The sequence below is a fragment of the Hemicordylus capensis genome, chromosome 2 (assembly GCF_027244095.1).
Source record: "Hemicordylus capensis ecotype Gifberg chromosome 2, rHemCap1.1.pri, whole genome shotgun sequence".
NCBI lineage: Eukaryota > Metazoa > Chordata > Lepidosauria > Squamata > Cordylidae > Hemicordylus > Hemicordylus capensis.
In genome coordinates this window covers 98,175,621-98,195,360 of record NC_069658.1, presented here as the reverse complement: position 1 = coordinate 98,195,360, position 19,740 = coordinate 98,175,621, and the positions used below count along the sequence as shown (strand labels likewise).

At 43.1% G+C, this 19,740-nt stretch overlaps 1 protein-coding gene across 2 annotated transcripts in view; it reads right to left on the bottom strand.

Moving 5' to 3' along the window:
• Positions 1-19,740, bottom strand: part of UBQLN1 (ubiquilin 1) — a 53,141-nt gene that overhangs the window by 24,013 nt on the left and 9,388 nt on the right. For both annotated transcript variants that reach the window (XM_053295713.1, XM_053295714.1), the window contains exons 2-3: positions 10,888-11,039; positions 6,320-6,432 (exon numbers count right to left, since the gene is read on the bottom strand). In XM_053295713.1, the coding sequence (XP_053151688.1) occupies positions 6,320-6,432; positions 10,888-11,039 (265 nt within the window). The remainder of the gene's footprint in view (positions 1-6,319; positions 6,433-10,887; positions 11,040-19,740) is intronic.

Here is a 19,740-nt window from a genome sequence, read left to right as displayed (position 1 = left end):
CAATATTAGCAGTTTGTGCTCTCATGGGGTTGGGGTTTTCAGAGGATAAGGGGAAAAACACCAAGCAAGCCATCGTTGTTTACCATTCCGTAGTCTGTTAACAAAGCAATCTTTCACTTTTTTTTAAAGGATCTGTTTTATTCTTTTGTTAAAGGGTTATCCGTAAGAGTTGTCAGTCAGTCCAAATAAATCCAACTAAATCAATCCATTTGCTGAGGAGCTGATAGCTTTCCAAAGCATCTGAACCCGTAGGTGGTCAGAAAGAAACTGAATAGAGGGACCCCTAACCACCAATATGAGGTACTGCAGGCTCGCGCAGGGGCGGTTAAAGACATTGCGAGGAGCTAACGATGGCTACCCGAAGCAGGTCTGCGCAGGCGCAGAACCTATTTTTATGAGTGTCGATGGAATCACTATCCAGATCCATAAATCTAATTAAAAGCCTGGGTGAATAAGTGTCTCAATGCCTTTTAAAAAGTTGCCAGAGATGGCAGGGCTCTTATTTCAACAGGGAGTGCATTCCAGAGTCCAGGGGCAGCAACGGAGAAGGCCTGTCCATGAGTAGCTGCCAAACGAGTTGGCAGCAACCGCAGACGAACCTCTCCAGATGATCTTAACAGGTGGTGGGGCTCATGGTGAAGTAGATGTTCTCTTAAATACCCAGGGCCTAAGATGTTTAGGGTGTTATAGGTAATAACCAGCACCTTGTATTTTGCCTGGAAATGTATTGGCATCCAGTGTGGTTCTTTCAACACAGGAGTAATATGGTCTCTCCTAGATGACCCAGAGACCAACCTGGCCGCCACATTCTGGACCAGCTGCAGTTTCTGGATTATGTACAAAGGCTTGGGATGCAAGAAAAGGTATGGAATGTCATCCTGATGCACACTATAGAGGTTCTCTATTGTTTTAGAGGTTGGTTGAATGGATGCTGGTTTGGTCCAAACTGCTTTCACCACCTCTGTGACAATATGTTTCTGGGCAAAATACGAAGTGCTGGTTATTACCTTTAAAGCCCTGAACGGCTTGGGTCCAAGCTACCTTAGAGAGCACCTTCTTCTGCATGATCCCCATTGCATGGTTGAGGTCTTCTGAAGAGGTTGTTCTTCAGCTGCCACCAGTGCATCTGGTGGCAACTTGGAGCTGGCCTTCTCTGTAGCTGCTCCTGGCCTATGGAATGCACTCCCGGCAAATATCGGTAATTTAGGCTCATGGTTGGCCTTTAAGAGAGCAAAAACAAAACAAAAACAAAAACAAACTTGTTTGGCCTGGCCTTCCAAGGTTTTAAAATTGTTTTAACATTGTTTTAAGTCGTGTGTTTTAAATGGTGTTTGTTTTTTAAACTTGTTGTGCACCACCCACAACCTTTGGATGGGGTGGTCTAGAAATGTAATAAATAATAATTAGATAGATAAAAGTAGTAGAGATTGAGGCAGTAGAAACTGACTTAATTAAACCAAACAGATTCATCAGTCTTATGTTTCAAATGTTGCGTATCCCGTCCAAATGAAGAAGCCATACGTTGCACTTGTTCAGAATAGGGACTATTGTCCTCTGAGGTAGACTATCCCTTATCTCCATCTAGAGGATCATCTGCACCAGGAGAATCTGGTGGCGTATCCGAGTTGTTGTGTACTAAGGAAACAGTGTCCAGGTCTGAGTCAAAGCCCAGTGCTATTGGGCCCGTGGGGGCATCAATGTTGCTCTCTTGCAGAGGCATGATGGCTGTTGGCTCTAGTCACCTTTAGTAACAGCGGCTGTGGCCTTTTTTCCTCTTTTCAGAAATGGGTCACTTGGTCCGCCTGCTGGTAGAGGGCTAACATGACCTTGAGTCAGACATATATGAATAGCTATGAACCCTATCTTGCCCTTATGGTCTCAGTAGGGTTACCTAGGGTGAGTTATTGGTGCCCAGGGTTCAATCCAAAAGTATTCCATGTGAGTCCATAGCCCTCATAAGCTGAGCAATCTGGGGACTGACTATAGTTCCATTCAGGGGAATAATCAGGTCCAACTCTGCCTCTATGTCCTATAGGGTGCCTGTTATAATGCCTTCCCCAGTCTCAGTCCCCATAATAATTAAGCTTGGTATCAGAGAGCTGAGAGTACTCAGATGCACGATCCCAGTCCAGGTTACCTTCCTTGCACGCCGTCAGGACAGCCCCTCCTCTGAATCTGTTTCACTGACCAGTAGGGATGTGCACAGAACTGGTTCCAAGAGGAGGGGTCTGTTTAAGAATGCGGGAGGGTGCTCTTACCCCTCCTGCTGCATTTCCCCTGCAGGCGCTGCCTTTTTAAATGGTTTGGTGAGGCAGCAGCCTCCTTGCCGCCCTGGTGCCTCCTCGGACTGGAAGTTGCCACTGCATGTGCACGTCATGACATGTGCACGCGCAGCAGCAGCAACTTCTGGTCACTTCCAGTCTGAGGAGACACATGAGGTATGCTGCCACCCCACCGGACTATTTTAAAAGGCAGCGCCTGCAGGCGAAATGCGGCAGGAGGAATAAGAGCACCCTCCCCCATCCTTAAACAGACCCCCCTCCACCTTCGAGCCAGCAGGTGCTGGTTCCATGCACACCAGTACTGACCAGCATTGGAGAAGTAATCAGAGACTGTGGCCATCTTGAGTAAAGCAGCTTATTTCTTTTTTTCACTGCTTCTTTGCAGCTGTATCATCTGAGGGCTTGGAATTTTTGTTGTACTTCATTGCGGAGGCTGAAGGCTTCGGTACAGAGAACTGCTCCTTAGGCACTACGAGTGCCAGCCCTTGTTTCGGTACGGATGGTCCCTGTGACATGTCCTGCATCATGAGTTCTAACCCCTCAGAACACGGCATTCCAGAGCTTGTACAGCGCTGCTGGGATGACTGAAGTTCAGAGGGCTGAACCTCCCTCTGTAAGCAAGGGAATATCCCACAGTAAAGTGCACAGGCAGAAAGTACAATTCTGTCTGGCCTGTTTAATGAAGCTCTTACAAACAGGGCACAGATCTGTCTGGTGAGTTTCACTGAGACAAGTGAGGCAGTTGATGCGCCCGTCTAATGAAGGAAGCTTTGCAGAGAACATCACACAAAATTTAAATCGAGGCCATGCAGCTATAGGCTGCTCCCGGCTCCCAAAGAGAAATGGTGTGTGTGCAAGTTGAGGTGGGGGACGGGTACTGGCAGAAATAAAAAACAAAGTGGATGGTAGATACAAGGAGCCAGGCAGTAAGAATAAACAGAAATTGAACTAAATAAGGGTTTGTTTGTTTGTTTTTAAACCGCTCAGTTCATAGAAGAAACTGCAGCAGAAGGTCACCCAAAGCTGCTATCACGCTGGTAGGGAGAAGACTGAGGAAGGTAACATCTGAGAGGGCTAATATGTCACCAGAGGGGACAGGGCTACTGCCAAAAAGCTCTGACAGCCCTAAAAGGGTCATATCTACAACCTTTTATAGTATGGAGGAAAACAGGACCACTAACAAGAACCCTCTTTTTGACCCCAAGATGTGTCCCATATGTGGCCTTGCAATTAGAGGCCAGGTTAATTAGAACTGAAGCCAAGGTTTGGTTAAGGATAAATTTAATTCCAATTGGCTTGATTTCCTTATTACAAATCAATAATTATTGTTCTAACCAGTAGAAGTGTATTGAAAGTAAACTGTTTTTGTGTGGCCTATCACTGTAATTTGTATCATCCTTAGGTCTTGAAAAGGCCAAGGATATAATCAAACAATGGGTTTGGGATCTAGAACTACAGAATGACTTAAGTTGAACTTCAAGAACATACCGACCTCTTAGAGAGTCCATGAGACCTTCTCCAGCAGCTTTCTTATCTACATTTACTGTTGCCAACTTCTGATGGGCATTTACTAGAACCCACTTTAATGCCCTCCCTTTGAAACTATTAGAGGGCAGATACCACAATATTCCAGTCTCCCAATGGTTATAATCATGTGATTCTGGTGGTACTGAGGAAACAAGCCAATGTTCTCTTATGATGTGTAGTCTACCTAGATCTTTGGACTAGGTTAATCTACCCTTACTAAAAAATTGCCAGGCTATTTGGATGAATTATTATATATCTTATTTGATAAAGATTTTAACGTTACATACCAAGTAGCCAAATTCTTTCTTTCCAGTCACAAGAGCGACGACCCTTGGTACAGTAAGACCTCAATATCCGCGACTCTATATCAGTGTATTCGCACTTGGGTAATAGACACCTGACCTCGGCATATGCGGGGAAAACCGGGGACCCGTAGACCTCATGTATGCGGTTATTTCCAGCCACTATTTTGTGTTTCAGAGCCTCCAAATGGCAGTGGGTTTAAAAAAACAACCCCCCAAACCCTGCAATTTTTTGCTAATTTGGAGGCATTCGGGGGCACAGCACAACTTGGAGAGCAGCTTCCCCTGTACACCTCCCCCATGAAAATGTGATGTTTTTTAAGAGTTTCCTCAAACAGGCTACCTATCCCCCAATTCCCCACTGCCCTAATGCCTCAATATTTGTAGTTTCCATATCCAAGGTTGTAGTGTGGAACAGAACCCGCACAAATACTGAGGTCTTCCTGTAGCTCCTCCTTGACTGTACTGGTGTTGGAAAGTCTTTTACAAATACATTTATAGTTTTTAGTGTTAGCATTCTACTGTTAGTATATGTCTTACTATGATTGATTGTACTGATATCTTATGTTTATTCTGGTCTAAGACCATAAGTGGCGAAGTGGGGAAATGCTTGACTAAAAAGCAGAAGGTTGCTGGTTCGAATCCCTGCTAGTACTATATCAGGCAGAAGAGATATAGGAAGATGCTGAAAGGCCATCATCTCATACTGCATGGGAGGAGGCAATGATAAACCCCTCCTATATTCTACCAAAGAAAACCACAGGGCTCTATGGGCGCCAGGAGTCGAAATCAACTTGACGGCACACCTTACCTTTAATCCTTTTACAAATCCCTTTTTAGTCATTTTCAGCAATCAGTACAGAAGAAGTCCACATAACTTGTCAGTGATTACTCCCACATAACTCATCAGAAATTGCCTCAGCCAATGGGGGAGGGAAATGTGAATCTTTGTTTTTAAACAAATTACTTCATATACTGTTAGCCGCTTAATGGATTAAAACTACTATAAAATGCTCTTTGAGATTAGGATACAATTCAATTACACCTGCTAAAATTAGCTTATTCAGCAAGTTCCACTGGGATATTGCAGCTAGCTGGAAACCTTAACACAGCATTCCAAATTTGGAAGGCCCAACCCTCCATCCCATTTATGTCTACTCAACTCCACTTTGGCTGCTCTAGGGGACTTTCCTTCAATAAAATATTTTGCGATTTCACCAAAATTATTACTATCAATAATCATCTTAATTAGAGTTCTACGTCCCAGCCATGGAAGTATACTGATGTTGTTCCAACTTTTCCACAGTTTCATTTAGTAACATTTTGTGATTTAACTCACTTAGTTGCCCCAAATCACTTTGAATGAATACAGGTGAACCCCAGTATCCACGGGGGTTCCGTTATCTGCTACAGCCATGGACGACTGAACTGCAGATACAGAGTCAATGGGATTCAGGGGGGATTAGGTACCTGGAGGCTCAAAAAGGCAAAGAATAGCCCAAAAAACTACAAACAATTGTCCTACTGTGCTCCATGTATCTCTAGCTATCAAGCAATGCCCCAAACCGGCGGTTTTTAGCGGAAAACCATGTTTTTTTAAAACCAGTGGGTCACAAAATTGCTCCTTTCCTCAAAATGGTGGCTGGAAATGATCTCGGAGGTTGTTTCTGGCCACCCCAAACCCACGTATATACAAAATTGACCCTTTGTGAACCTTGTCCACCCACATATGATGAGGTTGGGTATCATTTACCTAATTGTGGATGCTGGATCTGTGAATTTAAAGTTTTGCCTGTATGCCCATATATCTAATTGGGATTAATCAGTAATAATTCTAGCATTTTTAGAGCTCTCATTTTTCAGTTGTCATATTTGGCTAGAACACAATTTTAGTGTATCCAGAAATCCAGATGACAGATTCATATCAGAGTTCTATTAGGAAACAAACACCTACCATTCTCCAAGTCAATGATTAGTACACCACAATAGTCTAAAGCTCATTATTGCTTAAGTTGAGATGAAAAGAGGCTACCTGCTAAAAGGGAACATTTTGAAACAAATCAAAAATAATTTTTTAAAAGTCACAGCAAGATATATAGATAGATAGATAGTCCCATAGACAAGTCATAAGTCAAATATCTGAACTATAGAAAAAGCATTCTTTTCCTACCAGAAAAGTCTTCTGACAACAAGATAGAAGAGCCTTACCCAGACCAAAAGGGCTGCTGTTTGTTGAATTTGTAGAGGTATTACTAGTGGATGCTGATGTGGTAGCAGTATTCCCTGTAGTATTTGTCTGTTGAGCTGAATTATCATGTGATCTAAGTAATAAAAACACGGACATGAAGTATGAAGAAGTTTAGCACAGAAATGCAGAAGAAAAAACAGAAATTATCTCAAATGTCACTGGACACGTCTAGATCTTGAATACAGAATTTCAGAGGCAATTAAATTATCCATTTATCAGTATGTTAAATATTTCTTCTTCCAAAACAAGAACTATGTTTTGACTGACACGCTTGTTCATAAGATGGTTTGGCTTTCCCACAGTACTTTAAAAATGTGCAAAAGGAATTTTTCCCTGTCAAGTTGGCAAATATTAATGGAACTGTAGAACATGTAGATATGCCCCAAAGATGAACATCTCTCTTTACACCAAATTAATCATCACTGAAGTTCTAGTATCCTGGTTGAGACATGCAGAACCATTTTAAAATCCTGGTTCCTTGCAATGACCCTAAGTCTGGGGCATGCAGTCCTGTGCCACCCTGCACTCCACATGCACAAGGAAGAAGAATTTTACTTCTGGCTTAGAAGAAGCCAGCAGTTGCTGTGACGGCTGAACACAAATAATCCTAGCTTGTTCTAATCAGAGTGTGCAAAAACAAACAAACTAGAATCTGAAAATTGTATCCCAGTTTCAGATCCTGAATTATTTGAGAACTCCATTTAGAACGAGTCAGGTGTTATTGCATTCAGATATCACAGCAAAAACTAGCTTGTTCTTTGCCCTACTTAACCAGATCTTTAAAAACTTCACAGCCTGTTAGGTGAAAAAGCTGAATATCTTTATAATCTTATATGTAAATTCTGACCAAACAGGCTTTATTAAGATAAGGCAGATTACTGACCCAATCCACCAAATACTAAATTGCTTGAAGCACTGTAAAGAAAAGAAAAGAAATGTTCTACTTGTCATAATTACTTTATATGTATGTAAGGCCTTTGATCAGCTACAATGGTCCTAATGGGATTAAGCTTGTGGAGCATCTCCAGAAAGGTTCAGGTTTCATCAGTATTATTCAACCACTTTATAGTAAAATCCACTTCAACAATTCGAATAAATTATTGGGATTCCAATTCATTTAACGTTATGAAGTGTACAAAACAGGGATGCCTGCACTCCCTGTGTTTATTTATTCTCTCTATAAAACTGACTGCTCAAGCCATTAGATGTATCCAATGTATTAAAGGTCTCAATATTAACAATATACAACAGAAAATTAGCTTATAAACAGATGACATTGCTTTAATTCCATCAGATCCTTTGTGGGCCAGTCTGTCTGTACAAGGTAAGCTTATCAAATTTGAAAAAGTGGCAGGTCTATTTTAAATCAAAATTTATTTGCTCTGGAATTGGTCCCAACTCTCAAAATAGAATACTAAAACTTTCTGAAGTTCCCAAATTTTTTAAGATAAGGTATTTAGGTGTTCACATCTCCAGAAACATATCACAGCTAATAAAATTTATAAAAATAAAAAATGGGAAGCAGTTAATCTTTCCTGGTTAGTTAGGTTAGATAGCAGCCACAAAAATGTTTTTGCTCCCCAGATTACTGTTCTTATTTCAGGTTTTGCCTATTTATTTGCCCTTGCACAAACTGTAGAGATGGAAAACACGTTTTTTTCTTTCATACATGCTGGCAAAAAAGCGAGATTCTGTCACAGCACAAAGACATCTCAGGGTGGTTTGGGAATTCCAAACTTGCTTGCTTATTTTGAAGCCACACATCTCCGGAATATTTTATGGTTGTTGGCTTACTTGGAAGTTAAACTTTGAGCTAAAATTAAAATCCCTGAAAAGTATCTACATAATATAAAAAGCCTGCCCTTTCTACCAGAATTCAAGAGTATCTGGTAACTCATTCTTGACTGCCATGTTTAAAATTTGGGGAAAAAATTAGCTATTTGGTATAAGATTTTAGCTACACCATTCTCTCCTCTTATTCTATTCTTCAGTCATCCAAATTTACCTGAGATATTTACACTCATTCACGTTTCAAGATTCAGAAGACGAGACAATTAGATTGAAGGATTTCTACAACTCAGGCAAGCCAATTAGTTTAGACTTAAGAGAAAGGCCTACTGATATAAAATGCTCCTAGTTTTATCTTTTTCATTTCATGTCTTTTATTTCCAATCCAAGAATTGCAGCACAAGCCAGTGGGCAAAAAATTGAAGGACTAGTCTTAGAAGCCTCAGAGTCATTCTTAAATCTGATTTCTAAATTGTACAATGTTATTGATAAAGTAACTAATCACCTAACTGGCCTTAAGCTGAGCTGGGAGAGTAATTTTCAAAAGGAAATTAATGACAGATTGGAATAGTATATGGAAATTAAGCCAATTACTTCATCTTTAGCTCAAATTAAGGAGAACTTCCTCAAGGTGTATCATAAATGGTACCTGACCATCAAAATTAGCTCATATTAAGAAAGGATTCCCCTCTGTTGGAATTGTTATGGGTCAAGGGGAACTTGTTTTCATTTATGATGGAACTGCCCCTCCATCTCCTCTTTTTGGCCTGAAGTATTTAAAGAAACAAGCAAAATTACAAATCAGAGTGTAAGTTTGAACCCACAATTCATGCTATTGAATTTATTGTCTGGGGAGAATTCTGTTCTGTTATCCAAAGATTTGATTGTTTTTAAGTTAATTACTGTAAGGATGTCCTCTATTGCTTTATAAATATTACAACTGTTAGAACTACTACATTATGATGCAACAACATGAGAAGTCTGCTGCCTTGTCAGTCTGCTCAGAAAAATATTCCAGAGGGATTCTTGCTCCTGCAATTCTGCTTTCTAATGAAGAAAAAGCAAACCTCAATGCTCTTGAAAGTCAGTGAATACAGAATGGAATACAGGAGGACCTCAATATTTGCATGGGTTTCGTTCCATGGTACAACCACAGATATGGAAACAGTGAATATAGAATCATTGTGGCAATGGGGAATTGGGTGTTAGGTTCCCAGTTTGGGGAAAACATCAACGACACACTGAATTTCGCGGGGGGTGGGGAATGCAGGGGGAAGCTGCATATCGTACTTAGGTGCTCCCCCTGAGTTGCACTGTGCCCCGGAATGCCCCACAATCGGCCAAAAATTGCTTGGGTTTCCCCTTTTTAAAAATAAAACAGCCATTTTGAGGCTCTGAAACACAACATGGAGACTGGAAATTACCTCCATGGTCATTTCCAGCCACCCCGACCCGTGGATATGCGAGGTCAATGTGTCCCCCCCCCTTTCCCCCTGTGTATTCCAAGGTCACGTGTCTTATTACCTGTCCACAGATTCACAAATCTGCGGATACAAGTTCTTCCTGGATATCCCAAACTCCTGATTCCCATTTGGTTTTATTAGAGATGAAAATTCCACAAAGATCAGATTCGCCTTTTGATAGTGGCATTAATGAGGCTTCAATAATTATGTCCAACAAGAAATGGCTTGTGCTGCTTGCAACTGTTTCCTAGACTTCAAAGAATTTCAAAGTTAAGCTGTCTTGCAGCCAGTCTTGGACAGGTGATCTTTTAAAGAAATTCACATAATAGTCCAATAAATCATTATGGGCAAGGGTGACTCATATTTTGAGCCTGGCACCCCTGTTCTAAATATTTAATTACATGCCCCATTGATTTTAATATGATGCTATAAAATTTGCTTCAGATGCAAGTGGCAGTCTAATAAATGTGAAAGTAGAGCACACTATATACCAAATATGTATATTCCAAAAACAAGACTGAGCTGCGGAAGCATCTATGCTGTCAAACATTGACAGAAAAGACAAAGAAAACCCACTATCTTAAAACAACGCAGTAAATTGTTGCCAGTGATGTTCTCTTAGGCTCACATCACATTTGCCCACAGAAATATAAATGTTTGTTCTGGGGGAAAAACTTACTTGTAATGTGAACATTACATGAGTGACAAGCTGTGACTCTTTCTTGGTCCAATAACGTGCACTAATAGGCACAGTGGTTACCTGCTACAAAACACCTGACCTGTAAGCGTCACTCCTTAAGTCTTTACCCCTTCCAAGGTAAAAGCTTCCCCCAAGACATTAGTACTGGGTTTATGTGTGAAGAATTGCCCTCACTTAGAATATTGAAGCAGATTCTAGTACTTGCCAATGCAAATCTAAGCATTAATGAAATGGCAAAATTTGACAGAGGGACTAAACGAGACAATCCGAAAGTTTTGTGATTAGAAATTAGCAGTGTCAAAGACAGCCCTCCCGCAGGAAGAGTCAAATACTATATAAATAATATCTCAATACTGTATGTAAATTAGTAAGGCGGCCACACAGAACCACCACAGGAAGCATGCATTGGTACATAGCTTGTTCTGTTTGCTATTTCAGAAGTTTTTATGTCCTAGTCTATATCATCAATTTAAGATGGAAACACTTTCAAAATCTTAGGAACAAGATTTTACCAACACCGGTTACACATAGAAATAATTGTGCATAATTAAATAAGAGATCCCACCAGTCAGCCTACCTGTTTTGTGTTTTGATGACAAGGTGTACAGTAAGTCCATCATGAATTCCATGTTGGGTCAACGTATCTTGATCTTTTAAAATTTTTCCAGCAAATATCAACACAAGTTGGTCAATGTGAGCTTTAAAATGCTTGGAGATTGCTTCCTTAAACTACAAAAGAAGATAATAGGCATGTTTAAACAAATAACTAATTCAACACATTTTCTTTTTAACATTGCCTGTTCATGTATCAAAGCATCAAATTCATATCTCACCCTTGAAAACTTGAGGACAATGACCGAGAGAGAATACAAAACTCAGAATTATGCACAGACCAAAATCTTCAAATACTTTATGCAAGCACATGCAATCTAGCCAGAATTAAGTATCTTTCAATCCCACTAATTTCAATGGGAGAGTATTTAACTGGAGAGTTTACATGCCTTTATCCCACTGAAATCAATATTACTGATACTTATAAGCCACCTCCCATTTGTTATGCTGCCCAATGGAATTGATCCATGCTTAATTTTGATTTGATTGTGCCCTATGTGCCATATATTTAAAGGTACTAAGGAATCTTCTATTCAATATCAAATCCATTTCAAAAGGAGTATGCAACAACAGATATAGTAGTATATACAAACATATATGCCCTCTCATTCTTCTTTAGGACTGACATACTCTATTACACTTTTTTCACACACTATACAGCGAGAGATTTATTTATTGTTAAATTTGTATGCCGCCTTTCATTAAAACAATCTCAAGGCAGAAATAAAGCTACATAAAATTCTTTAACACTTAAGGTTTTTCCATACATTTGATTCAGCCACCAAAACACCTTGCCCAACCTTAACTAGCATCACTTTGACAAGAATGCAAAATCATTTCTAAAATGCCCCACTAATATACTTAGATTAGTGCAAGAGAGACTATGACTTCACTAAACAGCAGGCAGCCAGGCTTTTCATCACAACTGAAAGTTATTCCCCAACCACCTATGTATAAACACAACCATCACCCATAAGCAATATACTGTAAACTGTATGCAATACACAGATGTAGGGTGTCCTTAGTGAGAATGCTACAATTTGGTAAGAATCTCTTTGTACAACTGGCATTTGGTGTTGTACAGTGCTCAACAAAACTGAACACAAATACTATGTACAAATAAAATGACATAATTCCTTTCAGAGGAATGAATACATCCCTATGGAAGGAATGGTCAAGTCCCTAGACTTAAGGAATGATTCACATACCAGAACAGAGCCCACGTACATGTGGTAGGAAACCACAAAAGGTTGAGTACCAACATTCTTTCAGCATACTGTATATGCAGCCCTATGTACACATTATTTGCATAATATTTCCCCTTAAACACAGGGATGGGGAAAAGAAGGATCACATAAGTTAGCCATGAATATACGAGCCAGAATTCAGACTTGTTAGTCACGACTAGTCCTCTGCTTAATGAGCAAAGAGGGCACCCTTTAAAAGTGGTGATTCTCTTTATTGATCAGGGGGAGAGCAACTGGCCCTATCCATCCCCAGCACAGCATTCTTCCAGTGGCTGTTGCTGGTGTCTGCATTGTGTTTCTTTTTCAGACTGTGAGCCTGTTGGGGACAGGGATCTATCTTCTTTTTTATTTCTCTATGTAAACTGCTTTGGGAACTTTCGTTGAAAAATGATATATAAATATGTCGTATCAGCTGTTGTATAACTACACACTACTGAAGTCAGTCATGACTAGCTTATGTTCCATTCATTTCAATGCAACTTAGTCATGACTAACTGGTCAGTGATTCTGTTGATGCCTTGATGGAAAGCTGAAACAGTAAACTCATCAGGACAATAGGCATAACTGGTCCTAAGTGTTCTCTCTGACCCGCTTCAAAACTGGCCCCATGATATATGGAAGAATTACATGGGTAGGAACGGAATTACATGGTATATATAGGAATTACATGGGTAGCAAGGTAGGAACATAGGAAGCTACCTTCTACCGAGTCAGACCACTGGTCCATCTAGCTCAGTATTGTCTACCCAGACTGGCAATGGCTTCTCCAAGCTCACAGGCAGGAGTCTTTCTCAGCCCTATCTGGAAATGCCAGTAAGGGAACTTGGAATACGCTACCCAGTGTGGCCTCATATCTTACAGTGCTCACGTGTAGTCTCCCATTCAAATGGGATCCTGATTAGCAAAGGAGACAATTCATGCTTGCCTTCACAAGACCAGGTCTCCTCCAGTTTGCAACTGGAGAGCAAGTGAAGAAAGATTATTCAAATCCAACAGATTACAACACAAGAGCACATTTGAAGACACATGTTCTGGCAATGCATGTAGCAAAGCAGCAGTGTTTTTTCTGCTTTCATTTCATCTGCAAGCTCATGTCCAGTGAAGCTGTCTAAAGTTGTGAGAGGGCTAGTACATGCCCCTCCCTCCTGAATTTGCAACCATCAGTTACCCGTTGTAATGTTTTCAATGAGTGTTTTTGTGAATAAAATCTCCCGTATTCGGGCCGACTCAAGACATAGACTCCACAATTACTGCAGTTTAATGTGGAGATGTAACTCTTGTGTGGTTAGACTGGATCAGTTTCAGTTTGTGACTAAGTATGTAGACAAGCTGCTTGAAACAGTGTGGCCTACAACCTGTACTTTTGACCCTTGTCCAACATGACTTATACTATCTGGCAAAGGGGTTGTTGTAGAGGACCTGGTAGATATTATAAATGCTTCTCTGAGGGAGGACAGGATACCTTCCTGACTTAAGGAGACAATTATTAGACCTCTTCTGAAGAAGTCTGCACTGGATCCTTCAGAGTTAAGCAACTACAGGCCTGACTTTAACCTTCCATGGTTGGGCAAGGTAATTGAGAGGGTGGCAGCCTCCCAGCTCCAGACAGTCTTGGAGGGAGGAGAATAAAAATCAAACCGTCATGGTGCTCTCGGCCTAAGCTGTTACCAGAGAGCCATCTTGATTCCTCCCAGTCTTGTAAGGAACTGACCATCTAGACCGATTTCCAACTGGTTTTTGGACGGACTATGAGGTGAAGATTGCCTTGGTTGGATTATCTCCAACTGGAAATTGACAGAGGGAATGCGAGTCTGTTGGAACTTCTGGATCTCTAGGCGGCTTTCAATACTATCGACCACAGTATCCTTCTGGACTGTCTGAGAGGGGTAGGAATGGGAGGCACTGTTTTGCAAGAGCTACGCTCCTACCTCTCACATAGATTCCAGACGGTATAACTTGGAGACTGTTTTTCATAATAAGAACTTTTGTATGGATTCCTGCAGCGCTCCATACTGTCTCTCCAATGCTTTTTAACATCTACATGAAAACAATAGGAGATTTTGGTGCAGGGTGTTATCAGTATGCTGAAGACACCCACATCTATTTCTCCATGTCAGCATCATAGAGGCATAATCTCCCTAAATGCCAGCCTAGAGGCAATGATGGACTGGATGAGGAATAAACAGACTGAATCTAAATCAGGCGGAGATACTTATTGTGCAGGGTCAGAACTGATGAGCCTGCAGAACTGGAACACAATCTGGTATGCTATGGCAATGCACACCCTTATCCAGCATGCAAGACTTTGGACCCCAGGGAGGCACTGTGGAAGGAAACAGAGTGCCTCTGACCTACAGGATTCCTTGGTTCTGTTAATATCAATGCACAGAGCCCTGTACACATCAAGCTTATGCCAGAGATGCTCCTTAGGGTGCTTTGGTCGAGGGCAGAAGGAGGGCAAAACTACCTCCTGCATGAAGTAAAATGAGTTGTTCTTAGGAATGAAGGTAGGGTTGATTTTCAAAACCACAGCACCTGGTTGGAAAATATTTGGTTCCTTCCAAACCAAGAGTGCCCCCAGTTCTGAAAATCTGTAAGCAGATGCAATTACTATGCCTGATCCAAACACTGTGCTTGTTCTTATTAGGCTACAGCATCTGGGGCTCTTTACCTTGGAAAAGTGGCAACTAAAGGGAGATAGGATCGAAGTGTATAAAATTATGCATGGAGTGGAGAGGGTGGACAGAGAAATTTTTCTCCCTCTCTCACAACACTAGAACCAGGGGTCACCCCGTGAAACTGAAGGTTGGGAAATTTAGGACCGACAAGAGGAAGTACTTTTTCACACAGTGCATAACTAATATGTAGAATTCTTTGCCATGGGATGTGGTGATGGCCCTCAGCTTAGATGGCTTTAAAAGGGGCTTAGACAGATTCATGGAGAACAGGTCTATCAATGGCTACTAGTCTGGTGGCTGTCGGCCACCTCCAGCCTCAGAGGCACGATGCCTCTCAATGCCAGTTGCAGGGGAGCGACAGCAGGAGAGAGGGCATGTACATTCCTCTTGCCTGTGAGCTCCCCAGAGGAATCTGGTGGGCCACTGTTGTGAAACAGGATGCTGGACTAGATGGGCCTTGTGCCTGATCCAGCAGGGCTGTTCTTATGTTCTAACGGCCACCAAGAAAAGGACCTTACAAGAGAGCAGCTTGAGCAGAATGGATGCCAGTGGCTCAAAAGCGGCCTGTGTTAGTGCATTAAGACTGTAAAGCTTCCAGGAGGTGAACCAGTGGACTGGAGATTGGGCTATGTTTGTGCCCCACCCTGCCCCCCCAAAAATGGGAAATGCAAAGGTGCAAAGGACAACTTTGTTCCTCTGAGTTTAAGAACTGAGGACAGGGCAGAAGCCTGATGCTCCAGGTGCTGGGCTGCAGTCCTTGATCCAGGCCAAACACGTGTGGAATAGATGCCAAAAGGTAGTCTACCTCCTTCCTCCCTGCCCAGCCAAGGAAAGTGGCTATGTAGCCTGATAAAGACAATTAGCAGAAGGGCAAAACACCACCAACATTATGTACTGTCCTGTCCTGGAATACCCCTCTAAGGTCATGTGCTCAGCCTCCATGCGTGGAGTTGTAAGGAGTTCAGTCTGGGAGTAGCAGGGGTCCCTGAAACAGCAGGTCTGGCCATTGAAGCAGGTGCTATGGGAAAACAGTGGAAGAGGGCCAGCAGATAGGCAAACCAAGGCGGCTGGAGTGGGGTGTGAGGCAACTGTGGTGTGGAGGCCAAGTTAAACTTGGATTTAGCCTTGTTAAGCTATAAGGCTCTGCAAATAGCTACATTCACAACCATTGTTCTGGAGATTGCATGGATGGAGTCCAAGTGTTTGCCATAAAGGCGGCAGCTTTTGCCAGCTTGTTCAACCCTTGGCATAGCTTGGTTTGACCTGGTACTACCTGTAAGAGCAGGTCCTTTACCCAGAGCACAGAGGCCCTTGTGAAAATGGATGTTGAAGTTGTTGCTCTGACAGCTGCAGCCAACACCTCATGAGACTTACGGAGCAGGGTGTCATTCCTCCTTTCCTCATGCACTTTAAGCTGTTCGCCTTTATTTATGACTGCCCAGATACAAGGGCCGTGATGGGTGCATCAGTGGCAGGGATGGAGAGTCCTGCCATTGCTTCACCAGGCAGGACAGAGTTTATTTTTGTAAAGGAACCAACCTGCTTAGTAGTAGTTGGGATAGCCCACTCTGCAAGCATGGTATTGCGAAAGTAGGGGTGGGAGGAAACAACAGGTGGTTGGTGACTAGCAGCCGAGAAAACATCCTGTGATCAAGGACGACTGGGACAGATTGTCCAATGACTCTGTAGGGGCCGAAGCAGCTAACTCACTTAGCCTTAGCCAAGATAACCTCATAGGCATCCTAAGAAAACAAATGTGAAATAGGATTAGCCAGCTGAGAAGAGGAATCCTCAGATAGCTCACCCTCCTCCTTATCCGCAGTAGTGCAGTTAACCATATCCTCAGGCTTTGATTCAGAGACTAGAATTATCACCACATTCGTATATGGCGAACAACAATGGGGAACAGGGGGTCAGGGGACCTGCAGTTGTGAAAAGGCCAAAAATCAAACAAATACCCCCCCTCCTGACAAAAATCACTCGGAATCCCTTTAAATAACCAATAATAAGCAAGAGGAGTGAGCAAATTAAACCTCTGGAAAATTGTGAATCCCCAAAAATTGCTCAAAAGGCACTTCTGAACAACTGAAATCAATTGTTCAAAACTTACTCAATGTCACTTTAAATCACGAGGATTTGGCAGGGTCAGCAAGAGGAATGAATGGATTGAACCTCTAAACTCTTCAACACTGCAGAACCCACCCACCCCAAGTCACTAAAAAAATCTTGCCAAACCGCAGGTACTCAGGTTGTGATTGGCGAGATCGGTCACAATTTCCCAGTCGTGGATATTCAAACCATGATTGGGGAAACTGCAGTTGACAAGGGATGACTGTAGCAGTCGCAGTGATAGGGCGAGGAGGATTCTCACTGGGCAGTGCAATGCGGGCTTCTGGGAAATCCTCCCCCCAAACCTGAAAATGAGTAGCAGCACCTTCTGCGCCCTGAAGTCTACCCAGTCAATCAGGAATGCTAACTGAAGAAGATGCCCCTTGTGTCAGGCTGTGGGCACGAATGCCCTTGATCTCTCTCTGAACAGGGTCTTGCGAGCCTAATGTGGGGGCTAAAGGGAGTGTTGGGCACACACCCACATGGTTAAGCATCCCTCAGTTCTTTAGCTACCAGCTCCTGGACAGACAGAGAGATCATAGGGCTGCATCCTTAACTCTCTATTCCAGGCGTGACAACTCAAATGCCCTGGTGGGCTGAAACCAACTGTGACTTGAGTCATGAGGGTCAAGGTCAATTTTTAGGGCGCTGATTATTATAGTAACACTTAATATAAACCAATTAATTAAATCAAATTAAAGTAACTTTAAAACGATGAATTTAATTAAAATTTAACTTTTGAAGTTCTGGCAGGGCAAGACTAAATTAAATTAAAATTCATTCTAATAAAATACATAAATACAATACAATTTGTACAAAATACATAATGATAAAATGAATTGCTCTTCCTTTCCACCTCTGCCGAATCATCCCACTTAACATGGAGCATTTGTAAGGACAAAAAGAGAAGTTGCTTAATTTTTGATTAAAATTACACTTTGATCCTTCACCACACACTTTTTGATTCTTCACAAACCCCACCAGTGTGGAAGACAAGAAAGGGGATGGGGGAGGCTTGACAAGGGAGAGGAAGAAAGAAAAAGTGAAAGAAAAAGAGGGAAAAGGAATGTGGCAGGTTTGAGAAGAGAGAGGGAAGGAGAACCATTGGCAACACTGCCTGAACTTTCAATGGTTCGCATGTGGAAGCCGCGCTGACAAGAGAAAGAAAGAGATGTGGAAGCCGCGCTGACAAGAGAAAGAAAGAGGATGGGGCAGGCTTTGGGGGGGGGGAGTGCAAGCTTTACAAGAGGGAGGGAGAGGGGTGGAAAGAGAGAGGAAGAGGACGAAGATGGGGCAGGCTTGGCGAGAGAAAGAAGAGGGGGCTGGGGATGGTGCAGGATTTTACGAGAGGGAAAGAAATAAAGGAAGGAGCAGGCTTGGCGAGAGAGGAATGGTGCAGATTTTACAAGAGGGAGAAAGAAAGAATAGGGCAGGCTTGACGAAGGTGCGGAAAACTGTGGGGCAGGGTCCTCAAAAAAGCACAGGCAACTAGTTTCAGCCACAGTCTCCTTGCAAATACCACCATCCCACCTCCGTGCAAAAGCCAAATCTGCCCTACCAAATCCAGCAGTAACTTCCACTACATACACTATTGCTCTCTTCAGCAGCAACCAGCCTCAGTGTTTAAGGGGCCGGGTTGGGGAGAGGCAAGAACCATGGCGGCAAAGCCGAGGACACACCTCATCTGAAGCCCTGGGCAGGCCCACATCCCAATGGGATGTGAGGGGAGCTGCCTGGCCCAATGGTCCCCCACCCTTCAGCCAGCCGAGAATGCCGCTAATGGCACGTAAGGGGCAGCATGGGGGGTGGGGGCTGGAGAGCAAATCACAAGGTGCCAACAAGGCACCAGTGGGACTGAGAAACACCAGGAGGCAAGGCCAACCGCAGCATCACCAACCCCCATGTGCCATGCTCAGTGCAGACGAGGCCCTGCTGGGCTGAGAACAATACTGGGGAGGAGCCCCACTGCAGTGCCTCCTAAGGCCCCCGTGAACCACTGCCCAGGCCCCACAACACAATGAATTGCCCTAGAACACAGGGGGGAAGCCCCATTAAGGTGGCACAAACCCCCAATGCACCGTACTTGGCACCAATACAGTCCAGCAGGCCCGAAGTCACCGGTAAACTCCCTCAACAGGCAGCATGTCGAGGCTGGCAGTTTCCTGGAAATGAAGGCACACATGTGCCCTGAAGGAAATACAGGGTGCATGTGTGTCCTCATTCAGAGCATGCATGTATTCTGTATTTCCTTTTGGGTGCATGTGCACCCTCATTTCCAGGAAGCTCCCGGCCCAACAGCAGCTGAGCAGCTCGGGAGCTTCCAAGTGGAGGAAAATGAGCCTCATGGAGGACTCAGGAGCCAGAGGAAGGCAAGGAGCAGGAATTATGATTATTATTTTACATTTATATCCCGCTCTTCCTCCAAGGAGCCCAGAGTGGTGTACTACATACTTAAGTTTCTCCTCACAACAACCCTGTGAAGTAAGTTAGGCTGAGAGAAACGTGTCTGGCCCAGAGTGAATGGGCCAATAAAGGCTGGGCAGTAGCATAAGTAGCCTCAGCAGAGCTGCACACGCAAGTGTCAGAGGGGAGTAGAACTGTCAGCCGGCTAGGTGAGAGGCTCTGGGGCTTCACCCAAGCTGCGTGTTCGAAGGGGCACTACTGACTGGATGAGTGGTGTGGCCTGCAAGGAGACTATCAGCAGAGCGGCCTGGCTAGTAGCTCGAGCATCAGGCCTAGTGTCATCAATGCCAGAGACCAACTGAGGGCTCCAGCAGTGTGGGT